This window comes from Myiozetetes cayanensis, unplaced genomic scaffold, assembly GCF_022539395.1.
Source record: "Myiozetetes cayanensis isolate MyiCay16 unplaced genomic scaffold, myiCay2020 scf3, whole genome shotgun sequence".
NCBI classification, from domain to species: Eukaryota; Metazoa; Chordata; class Aves; order Passeriformes; family Tyrannidae; genus Myiozetetes; species Myiozetetes cayanensis.
The window spans coordinates 37896511-37911268 of NW_026087521.1; the positions used below are offsets into that span (position 1 = coordinate 37896511).

Genomic DNA, 14758 nt, shown 5'->3' on the forward strand with positions numbered 1-14758 from the left:
ACTAGCATGGTTGCCAAGAGTAAAAGGGGAGAGAATATTAATTTTAAAAGCCTGAAGTTTTCAGTAAAGACACAACTTAAGTACTGAGAAAAGGATGTTACCATCAGTTACATACAAATATGATTTACCATCATGTGGACTGCTCTCCCATCCCACAAATCACAGCATGTTTTAATAAATTAGTGCCCCACATAACGCATTTTTTCCTGTTTCAGATTAATATGCATTTAATAATAATAATAATTACACACATTTCAATATGCTTTCTTTCTTACCTCTTTATTGTAAAAGGCAGTGGTTTTGAACCGATTTTGGAACAGATAACTAACATCAGAATTTAAATTCTTGAAAACCTCTGTAAAAAACAGCTTTGTCTTACCATGGCTATGGGCAGTTCCTGGGCTCAGACACGGCTGGAGTAACTCTTTGGTTGGAGTAAAATAGGCTTCTTTCCCCTGTTGTTGGTTCATTTTTCCTGGAGTTACAAGCTGTGATTCATCGCTGTTTGTTACCACTGCTGAAATATAAAATGATTCTCCATCAATGATGTTATGTGCTTGTGCATAGATTTCTATTAAGAACTTCACTGCTATTTATGAAACTGGTACTCAACTGCTGTCTTGCAAAACATTTCATTCTAGAAAATTAGGTTTTCAAGTCTGAAATTTGCTTTGGAGAAGATGGTTGAAAGAAGGTAATAAGACTGGCTGGTCTAAGACACAAGACAGAAGATGGAAACAAAACTAGGAGGTGGTGAAAAGGCTGCTACTGAATACAGACACAGCATTAAACTACTCCTGAAATACTTCTTTCTTTGCCACTTTTGTGATAGCCACAATTCAGTCAACCCAGGAAATAGCTTTGCAGTGAAATCTTGGCAAACTAATCAAAACATGTTAAGTCTCAAAACCCACACTCAGTTTCTGACTAATCTTCAAAGCACTTACACTTTCCAATGAATTTAGGTGAGAACAACCAAAATAGGAGTTTTATGGGTTTTTTAAAATGTTCCTGGGGAAGGCATCATCTACTGAAATTATCAGGGGGAAAAACCACATCCTATAAAGAAAAGTAACAGAGTTGAGGTTGATTGGCCTGGAGAAGAGAAGGCTCTGGGGAGACCTTACTGCAGTCTTTAATTAAATAAAAGAAAGACTTTTTACCATGGTCTATAGTGACAAGACAAGGGAAAATGGTTTTAAACTCAAAGAGGGCAGGTTTAGATTAGATATTAGGAAAAAATTCTTTACTGTGAGGGTGATGGGGCACTGGAACATGTGGCCCAGAGAAGTAGTGGACGCTTCATCCCTGGAAGTGTTCAAGGTCAGGTTGGATGGGGCTCAGAGCAATCTGAGCTAATAGAATATGTTCCTCCTTACAGCAAGGGGGTGGGTCTAGATGATCTTTAAGGTTCCTTCCATTCTATTATTCTAATTCTTCTTAGGTTTCACATGCCATTTCTGCCACTTGAAAAACAGATTTAATGTGTATATGCTCAGTGTGTCTGAGAAAACATACAATGGCATTGCCAACCACTCAAAGGCCTCAAAGTGGTGATTTATTTTTAGACTTTCACTCAGGCTTCAGAGCATCCATCCAAGAGAAAGGCAACCTCTCTTCATACCTTCCTTCAACTGAGTTTAAACTCATACCATCTATCTTCTTGAAGACAAGCAGAAGATAATTTAAGAGAAGAAACATGAATTAGTAAATGCCAAAGCCTCCTCCTGACTCTTTAGAGGCCACATTTCAATACCAACAGAACTGTTAGAGTTGAGGATACATTCTTTGTTCATTTTCATCATACTGGTCATTAGATTACATGTTTTTCAGTACAATTCATGTGATTGCAGAAATACAAATCAGGGTATTTACAGTCAATTTATTTCAAGTAAGACTATGAAAGAAAAAATCTGAAGTGTCAGATTTGGAGTTCTTCTGTTTCTATAAGGAGCATATCAAAGTGCCTATACCCCTGAAAATAGTACAATAACATCAGATATAGGAAAAGGTTTATTATGATTCAATTCAACATTGTTTTCTTCATGTCTATAGTAAGCCATATCAGCTAGGACCACAGCTTCTGCACAGATTTCTTTTCAAAAAGAATCAATTTGTACCTGCACCTCTCCTTTCCCCACACATGCAAACTCTTAATCCCAGGCAAAATTATTCTGCCAATCATACTATCATCACACCCATGAACCAATGGCACCGATAAGTCCTTGGTTGCATGCAAGCATATATATACCCACATGTCTGAAGTTTTTCCTTTCACCTCACCAGATCCAGTCCTGGAGTAATACAGTATACACACCTGTTCAGTTCTGAATACATAAAACTGTTGAAATTAAGTGAACCATATAGCACTATAAACAGACAAGCTCAAAAACAAAAGCCTTTCTGAACCATTATTTCCATATCTTTACTATCTATACTACAGTAGCATTTAAAGGTTTCATTTCAAACACATAAAAATAGCTTCTCTTCCAGATAAGTAATATGAAAGATATATTTTTTTCAGCCATGACTGGGAGAAGTGAAGAAAAAACTTTTCCCGCTTGGAAAAAAAAAAAAAAAAAAAAAAAAAAAAAAAGGTAGGGAAAAATTCAGATGAGTTGTTTGCCAGGCAAAATACTTTTCCAACAGCAAATTTTCATCATATTTCAAATTCTCAATTATGATACAGAAGAAAACCTAGTATTTAGCCCAGCAGCCCATATGCAAAATATATGCTATTATGAACATATGTGCAAACATACTGTAGGAGAGAGCAGTTACTTACTTGATGGTCCATGAGAATCTCTATTCTCACCATGTTGCTGTGTACACATATAGTTGAAGAACGAAGAACAGCAAACATAAAAATCCAGGCCAGGAAGAAGCAAGTGCACAAAAGCAGCAGCAGCGGGAAAGAAGGACAACGAAAACAGTGTTAGTTCATAACTAAAATACAACATGCACCTCAATGCCAAAGGCAAGACCTCAAAAGACTCAGCAGTTCAGAAAAGTTGAAGCAACAAAACTGACAGACAAATATGCTTATAGAAAAGCCATAATTAGAAGCTATCATTAGTAAACAGCAACTACCTCAACTGCTTATTGTGAGTGGAACTTTTCCACCAGCAACTTAGTGCTCATACGACTTGATACGCAACATTTTTTAAGAAATTTTGAGCTGGAATGTTTTCGAAAGACTGAGGCTCTGAAAAAAGTTGAAATAACATAAAATTTGTTTCCAAAACCATTTCACTTTCAGACAAGCGTTTTGGAAAGAAAAAACCTTTAACGTCATCAAAAACATGTCAGTGCCCACTAATGTTTGATCCAAACCTAACTGCTTTTGCACACAGACACAACTTAGAAACCACAGATTAGCTTATCTACAAACACAGGTAATATTTTAAATTGCTTAGGATGCAAGACAAGTAGTGCAGTTTTAAATTTAAGCAGATATTTTACATCAAAGTTCTTCCAAAGAATCATGTATAAAAAATTATTTCTGTTCCACTGAATGCATCAAATATAGGCACTAGTGGAGGGTAACTACATAATAACTGCCTGTACTCCTTTTTGATATCTGATCTGAAATCTTTTTTTAAATTGTTGCTAGCCAAGACCAAAATCAAGGCTAAGATCCTGCTGCGCTCAGCCATGTACAGACGTAAGGCAAATTTCACCTACGCCTTAAAGGATTTACTACATTTGAAATTTCTGAAAAGGAGAAAACAAGTATACTGATCAGCATGAACATTTCCTCCTTCAAAATTAATCCAAACATAATGTATCTTCTATATCCTCAAGAAAAAAACTTATGTTCCATAAAGAAGAGAAATTCTTGCCCTGCTTTAAAGAGGATCCAATCTTGCCTCTCTTATCAGGACTAAACAGCAAGAAACACACAAAAAAAAAATCATAATCAAAATCTTTGCAAGTAAGTGTCTTGGTTTGCACTCCTGATCTCAAAACAGATTTTTTTTTTAATATATGTTTCTTTTTGTTAACCTTCACATGTGCCTAGGGGTGTTGAATTGACAGTGCAATCTGCAAAGGTAAAGTCTTGCAGTGAGAATACAGCAACTGCAGTACACATCATTAGAAATGTGAGGGAACCTTTCATAATTCTGCAGTTTCTGTAACAAGATTTGATTAAACAACGAAGGTTGAAATAAAATATAAGCAAACTTGGTAAATAACCTTCAATTCCTGTCAGAGACTAAACTGACATCAAAGTGAAATGGTGCTCAGGGAACCCATGAACTTACAGGCAGGTTTCGGTACTAGTACATGAAAAGTATTCAAGAATTCAATGGTTTTCAAGTCAAAGTATTTCTTTTAACGTACAGATAATATAACAGCAGATTAGGAAACAATTTATGTTTGGACTGTAACTGTACTACCCTATGGTGATTTTAGATTCAAGAGAATAGTGACTGACAAGAGAGCAAGAAGCCTGTACAGAGATCCAGCAACTGACTGAAGGACGGGGAACACTGCTATTCAGCGCTGGTCTGCTTTATTTCACAACTGGAAACCAAGAGCACAGATCTGGAAAAATACATTGTAAACAGACATATAGGATCAGAAGTATCAGAGACTGGGACAGAATGTTCACTCACACCGAGTACTTACATATTGAAGAAATGAGAGTGAAAAAGCACCGCAGCAGATTCAGTCTCACTGCCTGCCTCTCAAGTAGCCCTGACCAAGATACAACATGACACCACAGAGCAGGGCAACCTGTCACCGGAGACGATGGTGCAGGGGCTTTTCATGTAAATATTTTAGCATTGCATGGTTAATCCTATGAACTGGTACAAACAGCTCCTACGCCAGAGGCTGAAACACAAGCCTGTCTAACTCTGTCCCTGATCTTCTCCAACAGACATTCTGTTTACACACCAAACTACCTCCGTTGCTGGTCAACCTCCTCTCTTCGTTAGACGCATTTGGGCCTGCATATTTACCTAAAATATGCAGAAGATGTATTTCTAAACACTGATGCAAGATGTTAAGGTACTGAAATAAGACTATTTTGGGAAAAAAGACCTCTTCATTTTCTGGTGGCCTACTGCACCTCTATCATCTGCAATTCATATCTCTGCGGATTTGGGATCCAAACCACCAAAGGAATAAAACATAACAGTTTTACTACTTCAGTGTTTGCTCTGAAAAGCATGTTCACAGGACATTACTGTCCATCACCTCCCACAACTCTTATTCTAAATATACAAAATTAAGAGAAACATATGCATATTTCCAGAGACACAGCCTACCCTTTTTTTCACATTACATAATCGATGACTTTGATTATTACAGATTACAGAACAAGTCCTTTCACAAGGCAGGTTCTCAACACTACATTTTTAATTCAGCTTCTACTGAGGCACAATTTCCTTAAAATGCTGCTATCAAAACATACAAAACCTAGTCCTCCTCACAGTAAAATTTTTAAGTAAGATTTAGGAATAAAACGAGCAATATAAAGCATCCCATCAGACAGCAACCATAATTCTGGTTTTATACAAAGGTAGTTCACGTACTTCAGAAAAGCACTATTTTTAGACATTCATTTCTCAGAAATAAAACTAATAACAACTGCTACTAAACTTTAAGTTATATATGCCAAGTTGTCCTAAAAAAACAAATCCTTTTCCTGTTGAATTTTAGGGTAAAAGAAAAAGCATGTGTCATACTAACATGTCTGAATGTCATACTACAAAGATAAGTTTTTAAAATATACTTACTAGTTTTACAATCAAAACCTACAGTTACATTTTTAATAAGAGTTGAAATGTCCATTCTAAAGCCAAGTTAGAGTTTTCATTCTGCTGAAGACAGACTTTTCCTGAAGGTAGTCACTGAATATGTGTAAATCATCAATATTATTCCAGTTACATTTAAGTTCAGGACCACTAACCCACCCTGCTAATCTGATCAGTAAAGAGGACCTCTATCCTATACTTCAAGGAAAAAAGGTACTTCTATGTCTATTGATGTATTTAAATAGCAGGGACTGACTGTCAAAGCTATATCACAGGTAATTTATTTATTAAATATATGTTTTGGTAAAAATTAGAGGCAACTGAGAATTAGTAAAAAATTAATTTTGAAAAAGAATGTTTTTTACCCATCTTTCTAGGTAATGTTCTGAGTTGGTGAGGCCTGTTAAAATTAAATTACTATTTTGTAGAAAGATAGGCAAAAACTGTTGTCAAACAAGAACTCAAACCAAAGGTTCTAGTATTTTGCATTGTTTTAATGGTGCCAGACTACAAAAATAGTTTGCTAAGCTGCAACAGCCTTTGTGTTCAGATTTATATGCAGTATGTATAAACCTAATCATTAGAAAAGAATTTCATTTTCTCCCTATATTGATTCTGAAAAAAGATCCCAGTATTAAGTTCTATAATCTCCTCTGGTTTGTTTGTTTGTTTGTTATATTTTGTTTTGTTTTTACACACAAACAAAAAACAAATTAGAAAGCTGACACCTCTAAAAAGAGCTCTCTCAGGTACCTCCTAGAAACATCCTAAAGGAGTTAAAATGGTGGGAAAAAATATTAATCAGTATTCATCACACATGTTGCACCTCATGTATTTAATGAATCTTAATTAGACAAATGGAACATTAAAAAAAAAACAAAAAACCAAACCAAACCAACCTCTTGCAGTTCAAAGTCTGGAATACAGAAAACTTTTAAAAATTATTTCAAAAAATTTAAACTTCTGGGAAGAGTCAGGATTTGCATTGATTCAAGGTCTTCAAAATTACTTGGTCGATCTCTCTTAAAATGTATATGAGGGTTTTAGTATTTAATTTTCACTTTTTTTACTATGTTGTACACCAGATCAAGAATATTAGACTACCAGATAAGCTTTCAAAAACGTTTTTAACACTTGCCTACAAAACAAAAAACTTGACATTGTAACAGCTGTTAAGACAGATGAGCTGATATTTTGGTAAGAAATGCTTAGAGTAGCCTATAACAGTATACCAGTTAAAAAAAAATGTTCTGAGATTACACTTTAGGTGCATAAGCACACAGGATGAAAGGCAATCTATCCTTACAATTACCATTCTTTTGAAGGAGACTTGGTAAGACATACAGAGATTCATTTCAGGATACCTTTTTAAGATCATGCTATTCTGAATGCATGTCACAAAAAGAAAACTAGCACATTTTATGTTACTTGAAGTTTTTTGTAAACTGGTACTTTTTTTTTATTTTAGGAAACAAGGAGCACAGCAACTGAACTGACAGGTTTTTTAAAAAACAGTGAGAGTTGATAGTCAGAGTATGTTTGCATCTAGAATATAGATGTGTTGTCCATGCAACAAAATAATGAATTTGTTTATTACAGGAAAAAGTCAAGGATTTTCTTAATGCACTGCAAAATAGTTTGTCTACAAATTCATCGCTTAAGATAAAAACAGTAATAAAACACTTGAACAAATTAATAGCTCTATGTAGTAGCTGACTGTCACAAATAAAGTTTGTCACTAATGAAGCGTTAAACTTGACCTTCACCACAGTTACAGAAAACATATCCTATTTTTGCCTTTGGGAGGCAGTGCTTTCTATCACAAAGTAACTCTGGAAACTGAAAAACACTTCCTGCTTCAGCTATTGGAGTGCTTCTACATAACACAGCTTGTGGAAAACCAGATTCTTATATAATTTCAATATGATGATGATGAAGTGTGATAGTAATCACTAGCCTTTCCTGGTTTTAAACTGTGCTTAAAAAGAGCTTTGCTAACTCAGAAATTTTATAATCAGTACAGATTATCAACTCTTAACCTCAGATTGCTCTGATAACGTATAATTATCACTTCTCCTGCTTTTTCTGCTCCTCATTCCATAAAGAAATACATTATTTTTTCTATTGTTCATAGTCACTAACTAGCAAATGCCAATTAGACTGAGAGGAATACCTTTTTTCTTTGAGACTCTGAGATAAAATCCAAAAAAATCAAATCCAAAATCCAAATGATTTTTGACATTCAGCCTTCTTGCCATGAGAATCTAGGAAATGGTACATGATACTACATGATATTCCAAATACATTCACCAGAAAAGTATCAATTCAACCCAAAACTGAACAGATTCAATCCACTTTATCTTCTCCCTGCAAAAGTATCTTCACATTCATCTCATTACGTAAAGGCACATTTAAGTTACTCACTGAATTTCTATCAAGTTCCCCATCAACCGGAGTTGTCTCCATGCTGAAAGGGCCTGTTGTCTGTCTCTCTACCAGTTAGAGTTCTTCCATCCTGCCACTTGAGACCCTAGAGAAGAAAAATACAATAATTCAATTCCAAGGGTTGAAATCTGTTATAGAGCTACCCTTTCTCTCCTATAAGTTTTAAGAGGGTAAACAGTCCTAAATGCAAGCTCTGCATTTTACAGTTGCTTGCAAAACATGGATATTTACCCAGAGAAATTAACTTTTTAGGAATGGATAAAATACTTTCAAATAAAATGGCCAAAACAGAAGCTACTCACAGAGGCAAGCATTTATTTTTACAAATAAGGAAAAGTTTTGCAAAAAAACCCAGAAATGCATACGTTTTGTGCTGTACTTCCCCTTGTTCCAGAGTTCCCAGCAGCCACAACACTCCCGCCCCACAGGCGTGTGCACACAAGCTGTTTGGGTACAAAAAAGCTATTCCAGAGCAGTCAGACTTGAGGGTTTCCCAGTGTAACTCCAAAAACAGCCACGTATCGCTTTGTGGAACCAAGACACACAAATTAAATAATTTGTGCAAGCCAGCACCCTCTGTGGCAGAGCAAGCACTCAGCTGGGGGTCACCACACACAGACAGAAAGCAATGCCTCATTCTTTAAGCATTTCCTATTTAATTTTTTTGCACGAGAATGAAATCTACAATGAATCTTAGTATTCGCAGCACATCTGAAGTCACAAGTGAGACAAGAAAATGTTTTGGGATCAAGCAAAACTTGGTGGGGAAAACACACTTTAACCACTTGTTCGTTTAGGGGTTTCAGGAGAGGAGCAAATCAGATTGGGATGCCTACTGAGATGCCCAACTACAGTCACTGCTCTGCTGGTCTGTACAAAGCCTTCATCAGCAAGATACAAGTAGATGAGAAAGCTGTACACTGAACTGTGTGAAACAGTACAGTTAGTATTCCACAGGAAGAATACCCTGTGGTTCCACTGTCAGCGAAGCCATGCTCACTCTGCTCTCACCACCACCCAGAGCAAGTGTTTGATCAGAGAATTAGCCCAAGGACACTTTTTTCCATTTAATTTTGTCTTGGGCAGGGTGTGGGGGCAGGAAGCAGATGAATTACAAACTAGATTGCTAAACCAACACTTGTGCAAGAGCAGTGGTAGCATGGACGTGGTGGGTTTTTTTTAAGATAGGATGTTAGCATATGGTGCTTAATGTAGATATCAAGCTACAGCAAGCTTTAGTAGAAACAGTTTAAATGAGGACAGAAGGGTGAGGTGGGAGGAAGTGTCCCCACCAGGGAACCTAAGGAGCATCCTGGGTGCAGGAGGATAGGAGAAAGTCAAACAGATGACCAGAATGCACAAGGTCTTCTGTTTCAAGGCCTGTCTCAAGAAATAGACACTTGTGAAAACAAATCTCACTATAAAGAATAAACATTTATTCAACTACTTCTATATGTTTTTATTATCTTGTCTGTTTGTTTTGTATTATGTAAATGCACATTAGAATTAGAATTTTTCCTCAGGAAAAACATGCAGTATTAACACACTATAGCAATTTACCACATGTCACTAAAACACAAAAGGAAGCATTAAAAAAAAAAGTTTAACAAAATGACTGAGTGCTAACAAAACTGCAAAGTTAATAGTTCCCTATGACTTAATGCAAATAACTGATGAGGATACTGCTCAAACTCCTAAGTAATTAACTGAGGTGGCATGTAACTGGAAAGGATAACTGGGCTACATGTTCTCATGTAAATTAGAAACAGTAGACATCTGAAAGGAGATTACTACAAGTGATTAATTTGCATTAATAAAAGAAAATATGGCATTACCGCAGGAGGAGGAATTCGCCCCAGAAGGTCTGTTTCCTGGAGCAGCAGGCACTGCGACGCACACCTTCCACACCCCAGCACAAGGATGCAGAACTGCGTAACAACTCGATGTCTGTTCCTTGTCATCTCTCCCCCCCACACCCATTTTAGGTTCTCTTATTAGCAGGAAATTCAGCAACACCAGACTGCATGCATATTCAATTTACGGAAATGCTAAACTCTTCTAAACAGGATGAAAAATTAGTTGCATAGCAAACAGATGTATGCACTCATATTTAAAGCAGTTTGTCAGCTTTTTTTAGTTATACAAACTTGCAACCACATTCAAGTTATCTGAATAAACAGATCTTTCCTGACACAAGAACATTTACCCTAAAAAAAATTTTAACCCATCTCTATATTTAATATTTTTTAACTCTTAATTTTTATTGCCAATGCTCCTGGGTGTATTCTGCTCCTCCATTTGTTCACATGACCACAGCCACTACACCCCTTCCTTATCTCAGTCTCAAGAGCAGTATCATCAGACAGGTACCCTACTGTCTAATCCCTAGCATTCATTCACAGTCACTTGTGGTGCCCAAGATACTTATAATCCAGCAGGGTCTTGAAGGCTGCAGTGAAGTTTTCTGGAAGAGGGAAGGAGAAAATTTGGCCTGCTCATGTTTGACCAGTAAAGCAGGTGCAGAAATGGTTAAGGACTACCTTCCCCTACATTGTTTAGCTTATGAGTAGACAGCTAGCTTCGCTTATTTTTCTTGGCAAAATGAAGGCTAAAAGTGAACAATATTGCCTCTGAAATATGCCAAAATAAATACCAAGGAAGGAAAAAGGCTCTCTCAGCAAAAGGATATTGCCAAAGAGTCAAATAAGTATGAAATTGGAGAAGAGATTTATTTTGAAAATTACAGAATGTTTCTAACCATCTAAGCCCCAGGGTTTTGAAACAACTTTCTAATCAATGTAGAGAAGGGGAAATATTTGCAAACGCAGCCAGGTTACTATGTGGGGTGCTTCCACAAGTGAGCAAGCTCTTTTCTACTTCAGTTAACCCAACCATTAGATTTAAAGATACAACCACAAATGTATAATTTCATTGTTTGGTTTTTTGTTTGTTTGTTTGTTTTAGTTTTTGGGGGACATATATGACACGCCTTTGCTGCTCTCTCCACCTTCCCAAGTGTTTGCAGTTTGGTTGGTTTGAGGTTAACAAATGTTCCTTCACAATCAGAATTCTTAAAAGCTTAAGTGTTCAGGAGGACACACACAAGCTGAAATTATTTGAAAATAACTATATGATGGCATCCAGCTAGTCACCCATTTTATAGAAATGGATACAATCCAGCTCTTACAAAGGTATTGCTTATTTTAAAGCAGCTGTACCAATCAGACAAATCATGCCACAAAAGAAGTTATTTCTCTCCAAGTGTGAAGAGGGTTGAATGGGTCAGAAACATACATTTAATGCATGATCCACATGATCCATAACTTGTTAACATCTGCATTCCATCTTAACTTATTTTTGCTGATGATACCAAACTGTAGTATCAGAGTACCCTCTTGCTCTCCAGCATCACACCTCATGGGCAAGGTACAGCCTCACCTGGGATCTGTCACTGGGCAGCACCAAGCGCATGCTGAAATGGCTACTGTGTGCTGATCCCCTTTCCAAAGGGGAAGTGTTCTCCAGGGGTCTGACATCCAAACTGACCTAAGTTCTGCTGGATGCCTGACTTCTTTCCTTAAAGCCTAAAATAAGCAAAAGCATTTAAATTGCCTGAGATGTGTATCAGGTAAGAATATACTGCAATTTTTTTAAGATGACACAGGCATAATAATACATTGACTTCAAAGATCAACGTGGCAACAAGCACAGGTACGGCATGCCAGGAGAACAGAAAACTAGTTGTTTACGTTGATGTCAAGAAGGATAAAAATTCACCCAGGTCCTTGACTTCATCACCCTCAGAGTCAAAAAATGTTTCCTGATGTTGGGACAAAACCTCCTGTGCTTCTGTTTGTGCCCATTGCCTCTTGTCCCATCACTGGGCATCACTGGCTCTGTCACCTTTACACCCTCCCTTCAGCTATTTATACACATAGATGAGATCTCCCTGAGCCTTCTCTTCCCCAGACTTAACAGTCCCAGCTCTTTCAACCTTTTCTCATAAAAGAGATGATCCAGGCCTTTGATCATCTTCCTGGCCCTTCATTGGACTCTCTTCAATATGTCCATGTCTCTCTTGTACTGGGTAGCCCTGAACTGGAGCCAACACTGCAGAAACGGACTCAGCAGTGCTAAGTAGAGAGGAAGGATCACTATTTGCCTGCTGGAAATGCTTCATCTAATGGATCCAAGGACACCATTCCCCTTCTTTGTGGCAAGGACATGTTGATGACTTGTGTTCAACCACTCATCGGATAACCAGGTGAACCCTAGGTAAGCAGTTCTGAGGTGTGGTTATGAGTGTATTCAGTTCTGTAAGGTCCATAAGGAAGTTTAAACTAATGCTCTTGAGAAAGTGCTAAAATAACCAAATAAAAAGAACAAGATTCACAGAAATTAAGAGCTAGTAACTATAGGAACAGTTTTAAGACATTAAAGGAAATCTACTTCCTAAATCTAACTAGGTGATCAAACCAAGGCTCTCAAATAACCTAAATGTCACTCACGCTGTCATACAACCGATGAAGGCACTTTCACTTTGCTCCGTGCAGTGAGGGAGCAGCAACAGCATAGATGATCATAGAAGTACACCTTACTTTCAAGAAAGGTTCTTTGAATCCAGTGGACCAGAAGAAGTGCAGCCTCCTGGTTGTAGTCTAAGGCCACAGATCATCCATCCCTCTTAGTTACCAAGTCCACACACCAAGTACACTTCATCAACAAGCTACAGATCAGGCCAACTTCTTGCACATGATACAGTGTTACTGCATGCCAAGTACTCTGTGTTTGTTCAGATTAGTTCTGAGAAAGCAGGAACTGAAGCTCAGTTACTGGTAAACATGGAGGAGGGGCAACAGAATAATACAGTTCAGTAAAATATCTGGTAAACAAAGAAATCACGACTTTTCCTCAACTCTCAAGCTAAGCATCTTACACTAATAAGAACTTGGAAGAACTAGAAAGATGTTGCATTGTGCAATTCTACAAGAGAAATTTGAGAGTTGAGTAAATCTCTAGGTTTTTTCTACTGTCAGGTCAGTCCAAACAGAAGAGCTTGACAAAATCAGTAATTATATAGGAGAAGTCATAGATGACAAACGACACAGTTATGTTAACTCTGAATTGCAATGTTTGAATGCCCAAAAGTCTGCTACAAGTATAAGCACAGCAGAACTCAACAACTGCCCCAAGTCCCCCAAGTATACTGTGATCACTTAGTGCTATCAGCCATCAAATCTACCTGTACAAAACAGTTCCACCCTGAGTTTCATCATCTACCTCTTTGTTTTCCAAATAAACAGTCCACATGCAAAGACAGCTATTTCCTTTGTTTCTGTAGTGCTGTTTTCAGAAGGCAAAAAAATATCAAATACCAAAACACCAAAAAAAAGGGAAGTTGAAGTTTAAGAAAACGACTTGAAAACATCTCTCATCTAGAAATAAGTTAGCTGAGGTATCTGGACTTTGCATCTTTTAAAAGAGTTAGATGGCAATGAACACCAAGGAAAGTGTAGCTAACTTCTGAATATCCACTGCAACTTTAATAATTACTACCTTAAACAGGTGTCCCACAGACAAACTTGTCCTGATAAAAATGGAGTACAGAAGAGATGGTAAGAATCAGGTAATAAAATCCATCATCCTCTCTAAAAGCTTATGTCCAAGAGTTCAGAAGTCCTTTGGAGAGCTTTGAAGTGTATTTCAATGGCCAACCTGTCCCAGTCCTCAAGATACATTCTGCAGGACTGTTCCCATAATTCAAATGAGTTGTTAGTTTTGATGGTAAAAATGTCTATTTCTTCACTTACAGGTGTCTAGTTACTTGAAGCATTACACACTTTTCCTCCGTAAGACATTTTTACCTAGGCCTCAGTCTAACTTTTGAGCATAAGAACAAGAGAGGAAATAAATCATTGGTTTTGATCATTTAAGTTAGAATCAGAGAGATCCTATGAAGCTTCATAAAATATCCAGAAGATTTTTTTTTTTTGCTTCATTGTGAATTAGGGAAAGAAGATTTAATCTAACCTTACAACACCAAACCTAGCATTTTATTTTTACATACATTTTATTTTTTACATTATTTTACTGCAGTACCAACCAGTAAAATAACTATGGGGATGCTGTACAGAACCTTAAAACAAGGTTAAATTGGCCAATGACAGTCTTGGTTTTGAAGCAAAAACGATGCGCTCAAACTAATGGTTAGACACATTGCAAACCATACTCCTTTCAGAACTCTGCCCTGCCACTTAAGGGTACATTTGCTATTTGGGCCTTGCATTTTTCCTGCACAAGGACAAAAAGCTAAAAAAGGTTTAAGAAAGCAACATGATAAATTTAGTAATTTAAAGTCAAGGAATCCTGCCTTTCTTCTAACAGCATTAGCACTTTTCTTTCACACCTGTAAAGGTAATACTAATAGTCTTTCGCATACACCACATCTCCCCAGATGTCTAGTTAATTCATGTTCATCTAAAAGTTTGCATTAGAAACCAAGATGCCTCTCATAATAGCTCAGAGTTCTAAAAAAAAAAAAGGTTGCT

General features: G+C 37.0%; 1 protein-coding gene across 5 annotated transcripts in view; it reads right to left on the reverse strand.

Annotated features, from left to right (window-relative positions):
- Window positions 1-14758, reverse strand: part of OSBPL8 (oxysterol binding protein like 8) — an 84208-nt gene that overhangs the window by 47769 nt on the left and 21681 nt on the right. For 2 of the 5 annotated variants that reach the window (XM_050324441.1, XM_050324440.1), the window contains exons 2-4: window positions 8190-8295; window positions 2786-2822; window positions 380-517 (exon numbers count right to left, since the gene is read on the reverse strand). In XM_050324441.1, coding sequence (XP_050180398.1) covers window positions 380-517; window positions 2786-2822; window positions 8190-8231 — 217 coding nt within the window. In that variant the 5' untranslated portion in view covers window positions 8232-8295. Of the gene's footprint in view, window positions 1-379; window positions 518-2785; window positions 2823-8189; window positions 8296-14758 lie in introns of those variants that run through there. The other 3 variants (XM_050324442.1, XM_050324443.1, XM_050324444.1) reach the window with 3 other exon arrangements.